The sequence below is a fragment of the Prunus persica genome, chromosome G3 (genome assembly GCF_000346465.2).
Source record: "Prunus persica cultivar Lovell chromosome G3, Prunus_persica_NCBIv2, whole genome shotgun sequence".
Taxonomy (NCBI): Eukaryota; Viridiplantae; Streptophyta; class Magnoliopsida; order Rosales; family Rosaceae; genus Prunus; species Prunus persica.
In genome coordinates, this window is record NC_034011.1 from 20786209 (window position 1) to 20807247 (window position 21039).

General features: G+C 38.6%; 2 protein-coding genes across 6 annotated transcripts; both read left to right on the forward strand.

The window, feature by feature from the left end:
• Positions 10665-13352, forward strand: LOC18783149 (alpha-1,6-mannosyl-glycoprotein 2-beta-N-acetylglucosaminyltransferase). The gene is made up of 2 exons (XM_007215527.2): positions 10665-12707; positions 12996-13352. Exon 1 carries the CDS (start codon positions 11393-11395, stop codon positions 12659-12661), a length of 1269 nt encoding a protein of 422 aa, XP_007215589.2. The 5' UTR covers positions 10665-11392; the 3' UTR covers positions 12662-12707; positions 12996-13352.
• On the forward strand, positions 14558-20972 carry LOC18782269 (phytochrome C). 5 transcript variants are annotated; one of them, XM_020559560.1, is made up of 6 exons: positions 14558-15080; positions 15443-15659; positions 15802-17915; positions 18600-19434; positions 19602-19898; positions 20175-20972. In XM_020559560.1, exons 3-6 carry the CDS (start codon positions 15872-15874, stop codon positions 20383-20385), a joined length of 3387 nt encoding a protein of 1128 aa, XP_020415149.1. In that variant the 5' UTR covers positions 14558-15080; positions 15443-15659; positions 15802-15871; the 3' UTR covers positions 20386-20972. The 5 variants fall into 5 exon arrangements, with proteins under 5 accessions (XP_020415149.1, XP_020415150.1, XP_020415151.1 ...); XM_020559561.1 differs by having other exon boundaries at positions 15762-17915; positions 20175-20888; XM_020559562.1 differs by having other exon boundaries at positions 15443-15655; positions 20175-20888.

A 21039-nucleotide genomic window follows, 5' to 3' on the forward strand; every position in this document is an offset into this window, starting at 1 on the left:
CCTCTCCGCCTTCAATTTTTATTTTCCTTCCTAAAGGATAAATTCTTGGGATGCCCCAACAGTTGAAAACTTCTGTCATAACTCTTTTATATCGAGTTCCAATCATAGGATTTTGGGTCCCCACCTATCTTAGAGAGTTGGTACACAAGTTGGTATCTAAAGTTGGTCTCCCTAGCATTTTCCTTTATTTATACGTGGATGTTGTTGGTATGTGAAGTTAAATTCCTATTTTTAAGCCTTCATTAGGGTGTGGCCTATGATATAGCAATTCTGTCTGAGGAAACTTATATCCCTTAATAACTTTATTTTTGGGACACTCTGGTATATTTCCTCCCTTATTTTTCCATGTGCTAGGCAACTTTTTTTTTTTTTTTTTTTCATATTTAGACTTACCAAGCATGGGAAAACAATTGATTTCCCATCCCAAGCCTTTTTTTCCATGAACCAAACACAATCATAAGGATATTATAATACTGTGATGTTATTTATTCTTCTCATTAAAGAAAATCTATTTCTCTTCTTTCTATTTTTTGTGATGGGTTTACTTGTGAAAAAAAGGTGAAGAATTTTGAATTAGAATAACTATTAATGTGGTGTTATTTATTGATGCATTTAAGCCTTAATTAGTGCATGAATAACAACTGGAATAACAAAAGAGGCAACCTAGTGAGCCGCTTCATCGCAACGCAAACACAACTAGAGGTGGCAAACAGGCTGTGCCGGGCTGGTCCGTCCCATTTAAACTTGTGCATTTAACATTTTTCTGTCGTACTGGGTCGGTCCATTTAATTTATCAGGTCGTGCCATGCTGGCCCATTTAGTAAAATTATTGATCCCAGCCCCGCCCAAAGCCCATGTCCATATTGAAACGGGCCGGGCTGGACTCGTACCATAATCGGGCCCAAGAACTAATCCATTTAATTTGAATTTATTTCACTTGAATTTTTTTTTTGCCCACTAGATAATTCAAATTATAAACATTAAAAATATAATTAGAGGCAAGAAATGATGAACTATTTGAAAACATTAATCAATCAAACATCCAAACAATATAAAGGGGCGGAGGGCAAAAAGTGTCCAGCTCCACAAAGTCCACTTCAACTTGTCATCTTTAAACAACTTATTATTTTATATGTGAAGAAATGTCTTACTTTGATTATAAGAGAAGCATATATGTCATATGTATTGATTAGATATCAAGTCCAATGTTGTTTAATTAATTTGTAGTTGATATATTTAATTAATTAAGGACCCAAGTAATTTTCCTAAAAGAAAAGACATCAAATATATGTTTATGATTTAAAAAAAAAAACATATAAACAATGACACTAGATGTCAAATGATTGCATTTTGAATTTTGAGAAGGAAAAAAAAAATTAAGTGGGCCGGGCTTGGGCTATGCTTGAAGTGGGCTTGGGCTCGTGCCGTGCTTGAAGTGGGCTCGGACCAAGTCCGGCCCGGTCCATTGGACCTATTTTTTTTATCCCGGTCTGACCTAAGTTTTCGAACTCGAAACCCGCACAAGAACTTAATATTCGTGCTCGTGTCGTGCCATGCCTCATTTAAACAGGTTGGGCTCGTGCTGTGCTAGGCCATCCCGTCCCGTTTGACACCTGTTGAGGCCCAAAAAATCTAAGGCTAGGCCCAAATATATTCCCGGCCCAATGTGATACATTACCAAGAAGAAACCCGATTTGGGCATGCGAAAGTTGATGCACTTGCACACATGCCACGCCAAGCAAATAAGTAACAAGCCACGCTATAAGCTTAAGTGAGCCCAAGCCAAGCGAATATATGGGGCTTGCTGAGCGGGTTGTGGTATGGATGGTTACGAGCATTCACGTGGCCCATCGATGGGCCAAAAAGTGGAAGTTTTGGGCTGCTTGGGAGCACTAAAACTGGAGCCCATTTCTTGAGCCCAAACATATGGGTAAGTCTGAGAGAGAATGAGTAGCCCAATAGCTTAGGAAAATATCCAATGGCTTGCAAACACTTGGAAAAATCTCATATCAGCCAAAATATCCAGCACCTTGATCAAATAAGATGTTTCCAGCAACTTGAGCAAACTCATAGGCCACTGGAAACAAAATATCAATAGCCTAGCTCAGCATCGTGGAAAATATCTAGCATATCTGTCAAAACCACCAAAACCAAGCAAACCCATGTGCTGATCACCTTTTTGACCAAGCACCATTACCCATTCTTTCTGTTTCAAGCTTTGGTGAGAAAACAAGAAACAAAAGTGGGTGGCTCCTCACCCACATGGAGAAGTCCAGCTGCTTGAGGACATTGGAACTCCAACAAGCTTCATGCTTACATGCTCAGGCTAGGAAAGTTTCACCAAAGAGGATGGAATGGAAGAAAGTGAGGAAAAACGGAGAGGATGACTTGACAAAATTAAGGGTTTCAGTGCCTATAAAAGGAGTCACTTCCTACCCAGCAAAGACAACTCACCTTGGTTGCTGCAAGCCTCCCAGCAACCATGAACAAACCGATCGAAGGCAAGCATTCTCTTGGAATCCTTCGATTTCAAGCCTTGTTCTTCTATCTTCTTCCTCTATTTCCCAAAACACACATCCAAAGAGCAAGCATCATCTCTCATCCCTGAAACCCCTGCAATTTCGAGCCTTCCTCATCCATCTCTTCCCATTTTCCCTTCTGTCGTGCAACCTAGGAGCTTGATGAAGCTTTTGTCAAGCTGCTGGAAATATGCTAAAGCCACCCATGCTTTCGTAAAGCCACCATAATCTCTCTCTGTCTCTGTCTCTCTCTGTCTCTGTCTCTCTCTCTCTCTCTCTCTTTCTCCTCAACAAATCTTTACAAAATCATTACTTCAAGCCTCTATTCTGCATAGGAAACCCAAGCCTTCTCTCTCTCATGCTAAACTCGTAAATGCTCAGCTCCCATGCCACAAGCTTCTTATGCCAAGCCAAGAATTTATATGTAAGCCATCGTTGGTTTCATTGGTGAAGAAGACCAGGGTGTTTCCTAAGACTTAGCTACCCTTTTGAGACACTCTTGGGGCCTGATCCTTGAACTCAGACATAGGGGCAACTTCACATGTTTCTTTTTTCGGTAACCCAAGCTCATTTGTTAGGCTGCTGGAATAAAAAGACCCCTACAACACCCCTAAACACAACCAAACCAAAAAATTGCGTCAACGTCTAATATAAAACATGTTTATTCCTTTCAAAGTAACATTCACAGCTTCCTCTCCTTTGAGCATTTTTCAAAATCTGCTAATCAAATATGGCTCAAGGAGTTTACAACATCAAAGAACCAAGTAGAAGAAGAAGAAGAAGAAGAAGAGAGAAGTTGTGGCATGAGCAACCAAGTAATATAGAAGAAGAAGAAGAAGTAGACGAGACAAGATTTGCCATGAACAATGGGGGTCATGACAAGAGCAACAATGGAGGACACGAGAAAACTGAAAAGGTAGCATTTCTCAAGTTATTTTGGTTTGCTGATAAGGCTGATGTTACGTTGATGCTAGTCGGTACAATTGGTACCATGGCGAATGGATCATGTATGCCTATTATGACCATACTAGTCGGGGAGATGAGTGATTGTTTTGGAACTAATCAAAACAATACACACATAATACTCAGTGTTGTTTCCAAGGTAATAAAATTGTGAATATACAACCTGAGTTTTATGTGTGTATTGTTTTGATTAGTTGGGTGAGGACATAGTGAGGCAGCTTGTGGGGTGAAGCAATGATGAAGAGACCAATTTTCCCGTAAGTTGAAGATAGACTTAAGTCTGTGAGGTCGGTGCCATAGGAGTTGCAGAAGGCAAAGACAGGAGCGAGGACATATGAGCCTACAACCAAATACCATTTGAGAGGGGGAGAAATGATTCGCATTATTGCTGTAGATATTGCAACTAGGCCCAGATATCCTGCACCTGCGACCAGAGAATTTGGCCTCTCCCGTTAACATTCTGGTTGTTTTGGACTGCTTTTGACATTGGATCACCTGATAGTCCGTACAAAGTACCCTATGCTGTAATATTTAGGGAGACGGCAATAGTGGGTGTCGAGGGCTTCTCCAAGCTGCCCAAGCATTTCTTGGCTATGTGCTGTGGTTTTTTTGTGACAGCTCTGGTTGTAAACCTCCTGAAGGATGTGACCCTAAGAAAATATCACAATTTATTCCTATTTCAATGGCCATAGCAGTCCTTTTCTATATCAGAGCATACTTTGCCATCGACATATTTGTTGGGACAGTGCTATTGTTCATGTGGGAGCAGCTGAATAGGAAGGATGCAGAGGATTATGCAGGAGCAGTTGCTTCGGGTCTAATATGTGGTGATGGGATTTGGACAATTCCATCATCGATCCTCTATATTTTCAAGGTCAATCCACCCATCTGCCTTCTTTGAGCAATTGAGTTGGGACCATAGCTGGGAGAGTTCGTTGGACTTTGTAAATATCTACTTATCTACAGGATGACTGATTAGAAATGAATAACATGATCTTGTTGGGTTTGATAGAGGCTTTAACCCCATCATGCTATATACATTACCTATATTATATTATGTACAAGTTAAATCTTTTTAGAAAGAACAGAAAAGGTAGGAGTTGGAGCCTTGAATGATTACGACAAACGCTAGGGGTGGGCACGGTTTGGTTTGGACCAGTTTTTGTCTTAAATTAGAATCGATCCGGTACTATTCATCAAGTTTGGTTCGGTTAGGTTTTAATAAAAAAAATTTCAAAAACTGTCTGATTCGGTTTGAACCGATTTCGGTCCGGTTTCGGTTCCGGTTCAGTTTTGAACTGGATATAAAAATTGTTTTTTAAAATTATTTTTTAATACAATTCTCAACTGAAATATTATTTTTTTACTTGAAAATTAACAAATTATTCAATTTCATATAAAAAATAAATATTAAAGTGAGAAAAGAGAGATATTTTGACATTAAACTTGGATAAATATTAGGTTTTTTTTAGTGAAATTAAAAATATTGCATTAAATATAAATATATATTGAAATTATATATTTTTTTAGTTTCATCGGTTTGATTCGGCCCGGTTTGATTTTTGAAGATATGGAACCGAATTCGAAACTGATCCAAACCGGTCCGGTTCGGTTTTTGACCGGTTTTTGACTTTTTGGTCAACTCGGTTTTTTTCTGGTTTAGTTCGATATGGTTCGGCTCGGATTTCCGATTCGCCGGTTTGAGTGCCCACCCCTAACAAACACACAGCCAATTAAGCTTATCTCTTTATGCCAATTAAGCTGATTTCATTTTATAGTTGAGATTCATGAATTATATGTTCTAGCCAGCCTAGTAGACTCGTGAACCTTTATTTTGAGGCATGATTATACTTACAGAAATTTCCGGCAAGCATATGCTTCTCCCTAGGATTCTGTGATGCTGTCTGTCCAAGCCTAGTTAGATGTTCATTTTAACCCCTATATAAATTTTCCTTCTCCGTAAACCAAAATTTCCGAAATTCTCACTGTTACTATTGCAGCTATGTGTGTGCATCTCTGCACATTGCATACATGAAGATCAACCTTTTCCCTCCTTTTTGGCTGGGAAGTGCATCTAACTTGTTGGCACCGAAATTTATCACAACATGATATACACAGAAACATACTCCTGATATGCCCACATGGGTTCTGTGCACATCATGTTGTGATATATTTTAGTGCATACAAGTCAGACAAACCCAAAAACATACTCCTGATAGGGTTGTTCTTTAGGCCCAGACTTGGCTGGCTGAATTTCAACTCCTTGAATTGATTGGTCCTCGTTCACTGCGCTCTTGCATGCCCGTTGGAATTTTCCTTCTGTTGGTTTCTGAAGGTTAATGTTGATGGTGCTTGGAGGAAGGATGCAAGGATTGGAGGTACTGGTGTGATTATTCGTGATTGTACTGGGAACTTTGTTGCTGCTGGTACGCATCAGATTAGAAACGTTGGGTGTTCTGATCAAATTGAGGCACTTGCCCTGCTTGATGGGTTACGTTTAGCTGCTAGTCTTGACCATGATTTGTTCCATTTTGAAAGTGATTCTCTCAAAACCACTACTGCGGTGTTAAAGGGAGGGGCCAACCTCTCTCTACTAGGTAGGATTTATGAGGACTGTATGGGGCTTCTCTCAAATTTTCATTCTGTTTCTTTAAATCATGTGCCTAGGACTTGCAACTCTGTTGCTGATAGGCTTGCTTGTGTTGGTCTGGGTTCTTCTCATGATATTGTTTGAGATGTGGACCCTCCTGATCTGATTCGGGATTTGCTTTTCCATGACTGTAATGTGTAATGTTTCCCAAGCTTCTTAATACATTTCGTTTCCTTCCACACAAAAATAATAATAAACAAACATCAAACAGACGAAGATTAATCTTTCTCCCCTTCTTTTTGTCCAGGAATTGCAATTAACTTGTACGCACTAAAATATATTATAGCATGTATACAGAAACCATCGTGTATAAGAAAATCTTGCACCTCAAGGGCTGTCAATTACCATACCAACTTACTGCTTGATACAGACAAATCATTACAGACTCAGACCCAGAAATAATAACATCGATTAGATGGATCCCAAGTATTTAGAATCATTCATACCTTAATTTGATCTTTAATTTCCATTCTTTCACAGGCAATCACAGGTCCAGCATCCAGTGCACGGACCGTGAACACCAAGGATACTCCTGTTTCTTTAACACCATCCAAATTCAGAAATTCAAACATGCAGACTTACTCCTTATTCAGAAATTTACAATGTGGCCAAAAAATAAAATGCAAAAAAGTATGACATACGAGATAAGGAGCATCGAAACAAAGAAACCTGCAAGGCTCTTTGAACGGGTGTAGCACCACGATATAATGACAGAAGACTTGGGTGTATATTGACCGTGCCTGAGACAATTGTCACTTTTTTTTCTTTTTTCTTTTTAAAATATTTATCAAAGACAATTGTCACTTTGGATTGAGAAATAGTGCTGGCACTGGATCAAGTATCTCTCAACATTACTCTCAAGTCATTTATGTTCACTCAATATATGCAACTAGTCAGTTCACATTTATTTTTTTAGAGTAAGTATAATTGTATTCATAACTTAGGCACCAAGATTATTAGTTACAAGGACATAAACTACTTAAAAGGAGTTGATACAAATGTGGAAACACAGTAACAAGGTTATTCTAGATAGGGGTGGGCACACAAACCGGCGAATCGGAAATCCGAGCCGAACCGCACCAAACCAAACCGGAAAAAAACCGAGTTGACCAAAAAATCAAAAACCGGTCAAAAATCGAACCAGACCGGTTTGGACCGGTTCCGGATCCAATTCCATGTCTTCAAAAACCAAACCGGGCCGAACCGAACCGGTGAAACTAAAAAAATATATAATTTCAATATATATTTATATTTAATGCTATATTTTTAATTTCACTAAAAAAAACCTAATATTTATCCAAGTTCAATGTCAAAATATATCTCTTTTCTCACTTTAATATTTATTTTTTATATGAAATTGAATAATTTGTTAATTTTCAAGTAAAAAAATAATATTTCAGTTGAGAATTGTATTAAAAAACAATTTTAAAAAAATAATTTTTATAATCCGGTTCAAAACTGAACCGAAACTGGAACTAGACCGAAATCGGTTCAAACAGAACCGGATAGTTTTTGAAATTTTTTATCAAAACCGAACCGAACCAAACTGGATGAATAGTACCGAATCGGTTCTAATTTGAGGTAAAAACCGATCCAAACCGAACCGTGCCCACCTCTAATTCTAGATATATCTCCACTAATAGTGGCATAAAACCAAACAAATTTCGGCATGAAAGCCGTATTCCTAAATAAATCAGACGTGGACCGTAGCGCCTAAAACTACAAATTTTAAACTATCACAAGTAAAAATACAAGTAGAGACTCAACTACAAACAAAACACCCAACTCACAAGAGACACCACCAAATTGGAGCTTTTACAACTTGAGATTTACAACACGCTTTTTGTGTGTGTCGTTAATATCTGATATTTATTGCATATGGCAAAGTACGCCTTAAAATGTTATAAAGTGTGCCATTAATAACTGATATTTAAGGCATGTGAAAGCATGCCGTAAAAAGGTAATTTTTGTGTCTTTTGACAACGTGTTTGGATATATGCCGTGAAGTCTAAATTTTATTTATTTATTACGGTATGCGACTGAGTACTCCCTGATTGTTTTGTTTTTATGGAACCCTCTAATTATATTTGAAAAAAATAACAGTAACTCACATGTTAAGGATCCCAAAGCAATCAAAATCTATACAACTAAACTATGTAGCTGCAACAATTTATAATCATGAAAGACAGAGGTAAATATGATGGCAGAGAAAGAGAGAAGATAAACAAACCATATTTGCAAAGTGCTTGCCTTGCTTGCCATACAATAACAATAGCTAACATGTTAAGGATCCCAAAGCAGTCAAAATCTACGCAACCAAACTAAGTAGCTGCAACAATTTATAATCATGAAAGACAGAGGTAAATATGATGGTAGAGAAAGAGAGAAGACAAACAAACCATATTTGCAAAGTATTTGCCTTGCTTGCCTTATAATGGATGATTGCTGGAGAAGAGCTATAGATGCAAATCAACTGGAAAATAAATATGGTCGAGGATATATAAAATGAAATCATATTAAAATGAATATAAGAGAAATATTGGAAAATCTAAAGATATATGAAATCGTACCAATGGAAGCTATGTAATAAATGTGCACGTGTTCCTCATCACAATCGAGCCACCAATTTGAGAAAGGCAATAATTTGAATGTTGGTGATGTATGTGTCATCAATCAACACAAAGACACATACATCACCAACATTCAAATTATTGCCTTTCTACGAGTCTTTCTAGATCGTGACCACGAAATTAGACAAGTCTTTCTGAATCGCGATCACGAAATTGGAGAGCTAACCGGACCAAGTCACTGAGGTTGATGAATGAGTTGAACGGCTGAGATGGAGATCTTCGTTGAAGAGAGTGGAGATCGAGATCTTCACTGCATCCAACCAGCTTTGATTCTCATATCCAAAACCTCCCTCCCCATCTTGTGGATTTGTGAAGATTTCAATCTCTTAACTCCTTCCTCGATATCGATTTTCTGATGATTTTGTAGGGAGATGAGTGCTCAAGATATGTGAGAGAGAGTGTTTCACAAAGTTTCATAAGGGTGTTAGAGTTGAGGAGGGTTTCAAGAAGGGAGAGATAAGGTTTTTAGAGACACGGTGGAAATATGAAAATTTTAGGTCTAAAAATCAATCCAACGCTAGTAATGTATAAGATGAGATATCACAACGGTTTTGAAAAAAAATCATTGTCTTTTAAAACACGACGACTGTTTTTTTGTCTTTTAAAACACAACAACAGTTTGAAAAAACTATCGTGTTTTAAAGCACAACGACAGTTTTAAAATGCATCATCGTCTATTTTGTGTCGTGATTTAACTATTTTGTAGTAGTGATCTCCTTTTGCTGCCGTTCCTTCTTCCTCCTTTCACATCTATGGTGAGCCAACTTCAGCATCTGGTTCTTGTACGTTTGATGCTTTATATGTCTTTTCATGATATAAATTGTTTCAATGAAACGTGATTGTTTTTGTGAAGATGGTAGAACCACCCATGAGGCCATGATTGGACAAAGCTACAACCCCAAAAAAAACTTTCTATCAAACCCTAGCGCCGCACCCTCTCTCTCAAACCCGCAGTCTTTCAAAGCAACAAGGGGGGAGGTGGTCACTACTCCTCCTTCCCTCCCCCCTTATACCCCTATCAATTTCCATTTTCCATCTTCCATCTTCCTCTTCATTCCATCTCTGTTATCTTCCTTTTTTTTTTTACTTTTAATTTCCTAGCTCCCTTTAAATTCCTCCCTCCTTATATGGCTTCTTCAAGGACTTTATCTCCCTCTTGGATCTATCGACCCCTATGGGCTGCAGCGACTAATCCTAAACACGATTTTTCGTGTCCCCTTCGGAAGATGTGTAGAGCTCTTGCTCAGGTGCTTGCACCACCTCCTTCCATTCTTGGGTTGTTACCACCTCCTTCCTTGCTTAGGATGTTGGTTTCTTTGGCTTTGGGAAGTATTTTCCCAGGTTTGTTCTTGGTTGGCTGTTGTTTCCCTCTTGGTGCTTTAGTGGTTTCGTTTTTGTAAGAGTTATTGAGTCTTTGATGGTCGGTTTATGTATTGCGAGGGATTTTCAGATTTGTAGTTTTTGTATTTGTTTTGTGCGTTTGCACTTCTTTCACTCACCATTAGTCCCAGTGGCGATGTCTCAGTCTTCATGGAAGCAACGGCAGCAGTACTTTGGCGTTTGGTGGTGTTTCTGCTTTTGGTTGGCTCTGGCTTTATACCAATTTTGTATTCTAACTTTATGTCAGTTTTGGGCTCTAGCTTTATGCCATTTGTAGACTTTATGCCTGTTTGAGTTTTATTTGTAGTGGCTTTATGCCATTTGTTTGGACTTATTTTTATGAATTCCACTATCTTGTAATTGGCATTGCGTTACTATCAATGAAACTTGATTCCAACCAAAAATAAAAAAAGCTACAACCCCAATTAGAATATGGGAATGTATTGGACAAATGAACCCCTCTCAAAAGATGGCAAGGCTCTACTTGCCAAATTGATGCGCGGTTTGCAATCAAGTCTTCTGTGCCTTGAAGTTTCCGGCTTGTTTTTGATTGTGACCCGGAACCTAACCCACCCATTACCCATAGTTTAGAGACAATTTTTCCACTTTTCAAAGCCAAGGTCGTCCTTTTGGAATTTGGAAATTTCCTTGCTAGTCCTCTTCTTCTGTTCTGTTCTCTAAGTCAGTCAACTGCGAAATCAAAGCCGTTCGTATCAAAGACTTTTCAACCTCCCAAGCAATCTGGTGCTCAAAGATTGGATTTTTACTGCTACCCATCTGGTTGTTCCTCCTATTTCTCCAAAAGAATTAAGTCAATTAACCATAAGCCCTGGTGCTCTTTCCAGTTTTCCTTTGTGGGTTTTGTGATTTGATTCCTCTGGCTCTGCAAGCTTTGATTTGTTCTACCAAATTCGAGTTGCGGCAACAGGAAGCTCGAGTTTCACTTCGTGGGTTTCAATTAGATCAAGTTTTGACTGCTTCAATCTCAGGACGCACCGACTGTTTTGGAGGTTTTTGATACTTACCCTTATGCTTGTTCCCTCTGTTCTCAAATGGGTTGGTGATATTTTTTGAAGTTTATAGACTTAGTTTTTCTTGTTTAAGAGGATAAAGACTTCGTTTTTAGTTTCAAGTTCTGGGTTTCCTGTTTATGCATATGTGGTTTCTGAACTCTGTGAAGCTATGAATGGTGTGACTGTAATTGTCATATGAAGTGTGTTTGATGCCATCTCTGCCGTTGGTTTTACTCTATGGCTAATATTAAGAAAAACCGTCTAAAAGATGAAGTGGCTTTTCGCCGTTTCTTGCCATTGGTTTCAATTACATTGTTAGGGGTTTTCCTGTTGATGTTCCTTCTGAGAATTAATTCAAATTTTGCCACACCATCTTCGGATGATTTTAGTCAGGTATTGACAAATCGTTCACATGCTAGACATATGCTTAGCCTCCCCAAGCAGACTGAATTCTCACTTCAGTTGGAAAAGAGAAATCAGATGCCTCCCAGGAACTTAGATCTATATCCAAGTCTAGACAAGGATCACATAACTATTGTTCTTTATGTACACAATCGGCCCCAATATCTCAAAGCAGCTGTTGATAGTCTGTCTCGGGTTGTAGGAATTAATGAAACTTTACTAATAGTGAGCCATGACGGATACTTTGAAGAAATGAACAAGATTGTGGAAGGCATCAGATTTTGCCAGGTGAAACAGATATTTGCTCCTTTCTCGCCCCACGTCTTTCCCAATAGCTTTCCAGGTGTTTCACCAACAGACTGTAAGGAGAAGGATGATGCAACAAAGAAACAATGCAAAGGGACTCCTGATCAGTATGGAAACCACCGGTCCCCGAAGATAGTGTCATTAAAACATCATTGGTGGTGGATGATGAACACGGTGTGGGACGGATTGAAGGAGACCAAGGATCACAGTGGTCATATTCTTTTCATAGAGGAGGACCACTATATTTATCCCAATGCATATCGTAACTTACAGATACTCACTGAATTGAAGCCTCAGAAATGCCCTCATTGCTATGCTGCAAATTTAGCACCTTGTGATGTGAATGCAAGAGGAGAAGGTTGGGATAGTTTGATTGCAGAGAGAATGGGGAATGTGGGTTATACATTTAACCGGACTGTGTGGAGGAAAATCCACAGAAAGACTACAGAGTTTTGTTTCTTTGACGATTACAATTGGGACATAACAATGTGGGCAACAGTCTATCCCTCATTTGGTAATCCTGTTTTCACGCTACGAGGTCCTCGAACAAGTGCAGTACACTTTGGAAAATGTGGTTTGCACCAGGGCCAGGGGGAGGCGAGAGCATGCATCGATAACGGTATGGTAAACTTTCAAGTGGAGGAGATAGATACGGTTGCAAACATCAACTCAGACTGGGAAGTGCGAGTCTTTGAGCATCAGCCAGGGTATAAGGCTGGGTTCAAGGGTTGGGGAGGTTGGGGGGACAAGAGAGACCACCAATTGTGCTTGACTTTTGCTCAGATGTATCATTCATAGACAAACATAGCTTCTTCAGCATCTTTTCATCCGCATTTTGTAACTGGTAAGATCTGGATTTCTTTTTGTTGAGTGATTGTCAATGGCATAAGTAGTTGTATTATCTTACAGAGATGTTCACATTTGTTTTTTCAACAATCAAAATATTACTCAAGAGAAATCATAATTTTTCATTCTTCTTGTGCCAATCTATTGCTATGTTGACACTTTTGAGCATCTCATAGATGTACAGGTCAAACATCTCATAGGATTTATGATTTCAAATTTCAATGGTAACTTGTCCAATATTGCAGAAAGGCTGCTAACAAAACAATTTTTTTTTTTTTTATGGCAGAACTGATTTTAAAAAAATGTGAGAGCTAAGGATGCATGATTTGATACAAGACTAATAATTATTGATCCCTTCCAAGGGCAAGACTCTTCTTCCGTCCTTATTAGGAGCCGCGTGTCATAATCATGTGCACTTGGCATTTTTGGGCCATACACATGATGTGGGGATGTGATTGTGACACGAGTCCATTGTCAAACATTTGTAAATTTGGAACTAGCTTGCATAGGGTTCAGTGACCACCCCACTTTGCAAGTCGTTGGAGTGCCTCGCATCCACATAGATTTTTGAGATTTTCCCATTTCTTTGTAGTTGAACTTGGATCAATGCAATTAAATACAATACACTACAGTACAATACAAATTATCGGTCCCCATCTTTTTCCCACCACAATTCACCCATCATCATGATGACTGTTTCACCCTATGGGTTTTAATATGAACTTGGGATGAATTCGAACCTTTATAGCACGGTGTGAGTGTTAAGGCCTCGTTTGAGATTGTTTTTTTTTGGTTAAAAATATGTTTTACTTTAAAATTAAGCAATTTAAGGTGTTTGGTAAAAATAAAATATCTTGATTATTTTAAAAATAGTAATATTTTGATAGCAGTTTTTAAAAGTAGACTTTGGATTTTTTTTTTCAAAGCTGCTTTTAAAAGAAGTAGAGATGAGTCTCTAATAAATATTTTTAATTTCTAAAATACCATTATTCATTTTAAAAAATGACACTACCTCCACTTTCACATTCAACTCCATCACTTCCACACCAAATTCACCACATCAACAACCACAGTCACATCCACCACCACCACCACAACCACCCCCTCCTCCACCACCTCCACATCCACCACCACCTCCACAATCAACACCACCATGCTGCCATCGCCGCCACCACCTCCACCTCCACCTCCACAACCGCCATTCTCACCACCACCACTACCACAACCACCAACTCCACCTTCATCACCACCACCACCTTCACCTCTATCTCTTTCACCACCACCACTACCACCACATGATTAGCACATAATACTTTCAACATCATTTCTATTTTAGTCATTATTCATAGCTATAACAGTTTTATATTAAAATTTACTAAACAGTTTTGACACTTCTTTTTTTATTGACAGCACTTTAAAAATATAGTTTGCCAAATATGGATCTGTTCTACTTTACAACTAATTATTTTTAAAGCATAGTAGAAGCAACTTTTTTTAAAAGTGATATCAATCCCAAACTATTTTATGATAAAGTTGGAAGATATAGTTCAGGTATAAATCTATTTTATTTTTCAGTTTAAAAAGAACAAGAAGCAAATTTTGAATGAAAGTATTATCGACTGACGTGGTGATACCATATCATTCTATAATTTCTCATCTTTTTGAGTCATTGAAAATAATCTAATATTATTTAGCTGAGATGCTCACCCACTATTAGAGTTAGAGGTTGAATTGTTTTCAAATTTATACCTCATTAATAATGTATTTTTCTTACTACAAATGATCATTAAGTTTGATAACCTTGGCATACGTCTTACGCTCATAAAATTAGCTATAAATTGAGTGAGAAAGGAAATTTGTCGGTCATCCTAATTACTGTAGCAACTTAAAACTGGTTTGAGAAAAAAAAGAAAAAAAAAAGAAAAGGAATTTCTTCTACTTTGCAACAAATCCCGTGAATTAGTAGCAAAAAGAAAGCGAAATGGGCCCCATACATTTCATTGGTTGCTAATTTGACATTTCTGATTTCTGAGCTTGTTTTTACTGGAGCTACAGCCAAGTCAATGTACATTTTTCTCAGTCAAAAACCCCACCTGTTACCTATATTACCTCGCCATAAGTAACAAACAACACTTTCTTTTTCAGCTCATGAAAAAACCAGAAGAAAAAGATAAATAGTGAACTTCGCCAAACATAACTGAAAAAGAACAAAAACCCATGAAACAGAAGCATCCAAAGGTCCTTGCTTTTTATAAATAAAAAAAAATCTTTGTAAACCTTGTAGCTTGTTGATCCATGGGTGACTCCGGAGCCCCAGAATTCAGGTCGGTTTTCACGTGCCTGGCTGATCCATATCCTGCAAATTTTGATGGTCAGTGACACCCATGCCCCTCTCCTACCGTCTCATCTCATATGCATACAATTCTTTTGGTTATTTATGTATTTTGTTCTTCATTTATTGAAATCTGTATGATATTGTCTTGGTTTGGGGATTTGAACTTTGTGGGCAGAGATAGGAATGTCAACTTGTGGGTATAAAGAAACAGTTTTTTCAGTTTTTTAAACTCTCTGAAGAAGTTAGAAGAATTCAAGCTGTATATAATTGATTTTTTGTGCAATGGGTGTGTGAGAAACTTGTGGATTATGCTCTGAAGTTTGATTGGTTATCTGGGTTCTGCTTTCTAAGCTTGTGTAGAAGTTTATACTGGCTAACTCACTTTGGATATGTTCTAGGAGAATCTATTTGTGGTGGCGACCATTTTCTTATGTTGGTGGCCTTTGGTTGAGAATGGAATCACGGAGACTGTGAACGATATTTAACCTTCTTTTCTTGGTGCCGTAGTAAATGGAAAAGCGATTGCTTTTTTTGCATTCAAATGGTGGTGGGTTTCTCTCTTTTCCACTTTCATGATGGTTCCTGGGTCCGGGAGATTCCAGTGACCAAGAGTAGGTAATTTAGCTTTGGTTTTGGATTTGACTTACATTTATTTTGATGCAAGTACTGATTTTTTTTTTCCTTGGTTGGGAGTTCATAGTTTGTATTTCGATGTAGGGGTGGTTGAAGTTTGGTATAATTTGTTTGATATTCACAGGTCGGGTTGATTAAACTTAGCTAGTTGGGGAAGGAAGAAAGAAAAATTGGAGAGTAAGAAGGGTCGAGAGATGTCATCTTTGTCTTTGAACAAGACGAATTGTTCTAGAAACAGCTTTACTCAATCAAAACACGGGGCTCGTGTAGTTGCGCAGACGCCCATTGATGCAAAGCTTGACATAGACTTCCGAGAATCTGAGCGGTTTTTTGATTACTCCACTTCAATTGACTGCAATGTTTCATCTTCCACTAGCAATGTCCCCTCCAGCACTGTATCTGCTTATCTTCGAAGTATGCAGAGAGGAAGGCTTATTCAACCTTTTGGTTGCATAATTGCTGTTGATGAGGAAAACTTAACAGTTCTTGCCTACAGTGAAAATGCCCCAGAAATGTTGGACTTGGCCCCTCATGCTGTTCCAAATATAGAGCAGCAAGAAGCTTTGACTTTTGGAGTGGATGTGCGCACACTCTTTCGGTCCTCAGGTGCTGCTGCGTTGCATAAAGCTGCCCATTTTGGGGAAGTTAATCTTCTCAATCCCATATTGCTGCATTGTAAAACCTCAGGTAAGCCCTTTTACGCAATTCTGCATCGAGTTGATGTTGGCTTAGTAATTGATTTAGAACCAGTAAGTCCAGCTGATGTTCCAGTGACTGCTGCGGGGGCTTTGAAATCTTATAAGCTTGCAGCTAAAGCTATCTCAAAATTGCAATCCTTGCCAAGTGGGGATATATCTTTGTTATCCGATATTATAGTTAAGGAAGTTAGTGATTTGACGGGTTATGATCGTGTAATGGTGTATAAATTTCATGAAGATGAACATGGAGAAGTTGTCGCTGAGTGCCGTAGACCTGACCTGGAACCTTATCTGGGTTTGCATTTCCCAGCCACTGATATACCACAGGCTTCTAGATTCTTATTTATGAAGAACAAGGTTAGGATGATATGCGATTGTTTGGCCCCTCCAGTTAAAGTAATTCAGGACAAGAAATTAGCTCAGCCATTGAGTCTTTGTGGATCAACATTGAGATCTCCTCATGATTGTCACGCACAGTATATGGAAAATATGGGTTCCGTTGCATCTCTTGTGATGTCTGTGACAATCAACGATGATGTTGATGAGATGGAGACTGATCAGCGGAAGGGAAGAAAATTGTGGGGTTTAGTGGTTTGCCATCACACAAGCCCTAGATTTGTTCAATTTCCTTTAAGATATGCCTGTGAGTTCTTGATTCAAGTTTTTGGTGTACAGATCAGCAAAGAATTGGAGATGGCTGCTCAGTTGAGGGAGAAACATATATTGCGAACACAGACTGTGCTTTGTGACATGCTCCTTAGAGATTCCCCTGTAGGGATTGTTACTCAGTCGCCTAACGTAATGGATCTTGTTAAGTGTGATGGAGCTGCATTATACTACAGGAAGAAATTATGGTTGCTTGGGGTTACCCCGACAGAGGCACAAATTGGGGATATTGCCGAATGGCTTCTCAAGTACCATGGTGGGAGCACAGGCTTAAGTACTGATAGCCTTATGGAAGCTGGCTATCCAGGCGCTTCAGCTCTTGGGGATGAAGTTTGCGGAATGGCAGCCATTAGGATTACTTCAAAAGATTTCCTTTTTTGGTTTCGGTCCCACACTGCAAAGGAAATCAAGTGGGGTGGTGCAAAACATGATCCTGCTGACAAGGATGACGGAAGAAAGATGCATCCCAGGTCATCATTCAAGGCTTTTCTGGAGGTAGTTAAGCGGCGAAGTGTACCTTGGGAAGATGTTGAAATGGATGTCATCCATTCTTTACAGCTGATACTGAGAGGATCATTGCCAGATGAGACTGTGGATAACTCCAAAGTTCTTGTAAAGGGTCCATCAGTTGATGACAGGATACAGAGAGTGGATGAACTGCGAATTGTCACAAATGAAATGGTTCGACTTATTGAGACAGCTGCAGTTCCCATTTTGGCTGTTGATGCCTCTGGTAATATAAATGGGTGGAATACAAAAGCATCCGAACTAACAGAATTGGCTGTTGAGAAAGCCATTGGTATGCCATTGGTTGATGTTGTTGGGGATGATTCAATCGAAGTGGTAAAGGACATGCTCTCATCTGCGCTACAAGGTGACACTACTATTCGTCCTCTGGGTCTGGATTGTTAAACCCATAATAACAAATTGAAACCTGTTACTGACTGATTTGCCATGGAGTATAAGTAGACCAGAATAAGCGAAACAGACATGCTCAGAATAGTCTTTGGATGTTTGTTTACCTGACCTATACTTGGTGATAGATCATTAATTGCAATGTGGTGTTCTAATTGTTAGGAGCAGCTTTTCTGGCCTGTCTACTTTGATATTCATACATTCTTTCAGACTTTGTGAATTTTCACAAAAATCAAAGCAGATGATTTGCACTTTTTCCTATGCTTAGGTTGTGTTTGGTTTATGGGTTGCTTCCTGACCCACAACACACCCACTCTTCTACTTGTATGACACAATTATTTGGTTGCCTAATTAACAAATCCTAGAGATATAATTGTTTGGAATTAAATAGAGATACCTCTTCTGGATTCTTTTTGTTCCCATCTCATGCATGTCAAGTAAGTGGAAATTACAGTTATGCATGTAAAGTATGAAGTTTGTAGAACAAAGGCAGATATTTTATAATTGAGAAGTGTGCTTTTCTTTTACGTTACATACATGTTAGTCTTATTCATTTCTTGGATTCCATCTCTTTTTTCTTTTCTGCATTTTTTCCTTTATTTGATTTGGTTGTATTTTTTGTTGTGTTGTTCCCTCTTCTGAGGTGATTGTAAATTGGCAGGTGTAGAAAAGAAAAATGTTGAAATCAAATTGAAAACATTTGGTCGTCAAGAAAATGATAGTTTTGTAACCTTGGTGGTTAATGCATGTTGTAGCCGAGATATAAAGGAAGATGTAGTTGGGGCTTGCTTTGTAAGCCAAGATCTTACAGGAGAGAAGTTGGGTATGGACAAATATACCCGTTTGCTAGGTGATTATATTGGAATAGTGCGGAGCCCATCTGCACTGATCCCTCCTATATTTATGACTGATGAGAATTTTCGTTGCTTGGAATGGAATTATGCTATGCAAAAAGTTTCTGGTTTGAGAAGGGAGGAAGCAGTTGAGCGGATGCTCGTTGGGGAAGTTTTCACAGTAAGAAATTTCGGTTGTCGTGTTAAAGGTCATGACACATTAACCAAGCTTAGGATACTACTGAATGGGGTAATAGCAGGCCAGGATGCTTGTAAATTGTTTTTTGAGTTTTTTGACCAGCAGGGTAATTATGTTGAAGCATTACTTTCTGCTAATAAGCGAATTGATGCAGAGGGACGGATAACTGGGGTGTTGTGCTTTTTACATGTGGCTAGTCCAGAACTTAAGTATGCTATGCAGATGCAGAGAGTATCAGAGCATGCTGCAGCTGATAGCCTTAAGAAACTGGCATACATTCGTCAAGAAATCAAAAAGCCTCTAAGTGGGGTTATGTTTATCCAGAATCTAATGGGGTCTTCTGATTTAAGCGAAGAGCAGAAGCAACTACTTAAGAATAGAAGATTGTGTCAGGAACAGTTGTCCAAAATTGTTGATGACACTGATATTGAAAGTATTGAGGAATGGTATGTTCTTTTTTGCTTTATTTTTTTAACTTGAGTATTTTTCTGCATACTTGTGCACCCTCTCAGTCCTCTTGTATTGTGTGTTGCATGGTGTGAACCATAATATTTTGGCAATTCTGACATTGGTCTATAAGTTTTACATTATAATTTCCTGGGCTTACTTGCAGCTACATGGAAATGAGTTCTAGTGAATTTAATCTTGGGGAAGCTGTGGAAGTTGTCATGAATCAAGTTATGATTTTGAGTCAGGAGCGGCAAGTAGAGGTCATCCATGATTCACCAGCTGAGGTGTCATCCATGATCTTGTATGGAGACAATTTGAGGCTACAACAAGTTCTCTCAGATTTTTTGACTAATGCACTCCTTTTCACCCCTGCATCTGAAGGATCATCCATTGTGCTCAGAGTAACTCCGAAGAAGGAACGTATAGGGATGAAAATGCACATTGTTCATCTTGAGTTTCGGTAATTCTCGTGTATTTTTCAATATTTCATGGCTGATATTGCTCAAATGATTAACTTCCTTCACTAACAACCTAAATGAAGAAAAAGAGAAGCTGTTTTTAACATCTGAGATGTGTCAATCTGATTGACCGCTAGACTGTTTCTGGACTGAGGAGAATGCAGTAACAATTTGTTGTTATTTCACGCAGCATGCCTTTGACTAACCTCTGATAGTTCTCTTTTGAAGCAATGATCTCAAATAGAATGCTAAAGTCAATTGTGTTGTTAACATTGCAGTATCATTCATCCAGCACCGGGAATTCCAGAAGATTTAATTCAAGAGATGTTTCACAGCAGCCATCGCGCCTCAAAGGAAGGTCTCGGCCTGCATATGAGCCAAAACCTGGTGAAGATCATGAACGGAACTGTACAATACCAGAGAGAAGAAGATAGATCATCCTTTATAATACTCATTGAGTTTCCATTGGTTCCCCAGATTGGCAGATGAACCCACTGGTCTATGTATATTAGACACAAAGAAGCAACACTCCCCCTGCAGTTGCCTGACACTTAACAGGAGTGACATGTCCATAAATAAATGCCTATATCAGTCAGCAGTTTGGACCAACAATTGTTCAGAGGCTGGAAGATACTGATTTTTTCACTGGTTAGCTTGGTAGATTGGGGATATTAATTAGAGGTTTTAGAGTGGGTATAAATGTTGGTAGCAAAGTCAATCCCAAGATTTCTGAAGCCATTCCAGGTCAAGTTCAGCAGAAGACTTCCCCAGAATCGGTCTTATTGCCATATATGTTCTTTGCTCATCTTCATTTGCATCCTTTTTCGTATCATCATTCTTTAGTAAGGTTTTCATTGTTCTCTCACTAGGGCTATAGACACAACATCAAGTCACAAGCTTTGTAGAGGGGCAATTTGGTGCTTGAAACTGAGTTGATTAAAGTGTATATGCTAAGTTAACCCTTTAAACTGTAAAAAAGAGATTCTTATGCATATCATGAATTGGACTATGCAAATATGGTCCACAAAAACAATAATTTAATTTAAAAAAGTGAACTAATACAAGAGATTCTTCCACGCAATGTTCATTTCGTGAGATTGTATTTGAAAGCTCTCCGTCATTTCTCAATTTGCCAACTTTGAA

Coding starts and splice junctions, on each gene's coding strand:
- LOC18783149 (XM_007215527.2), top strand. CDS start 11,393: ATGGCTAATATTAAGAAAAACCGTCTAAAAGATGAAGTGGCTTTTCGC.
- LOC18782269 (XM_020559560.1), top strand. CDS start 15,872: ATGTCATCTTTGTCTTTGAACAAGACGAATTGTTCTAGAAACAGCTTT. Junction 17,916..18,599: donor GCTCTCATCTGCGCTACAAG/GTGACACTACTA, acceptor CCCTCTTCTGAG/GTGATTGTAAATTGGCAGGT. Junction 19,899..20,174: donor ATTGTTCATCTTGAGTTTCG/GTAATTCTCGTG, acceptor TTAACATTGCAG/TATCATTCATCCAGCACCGG.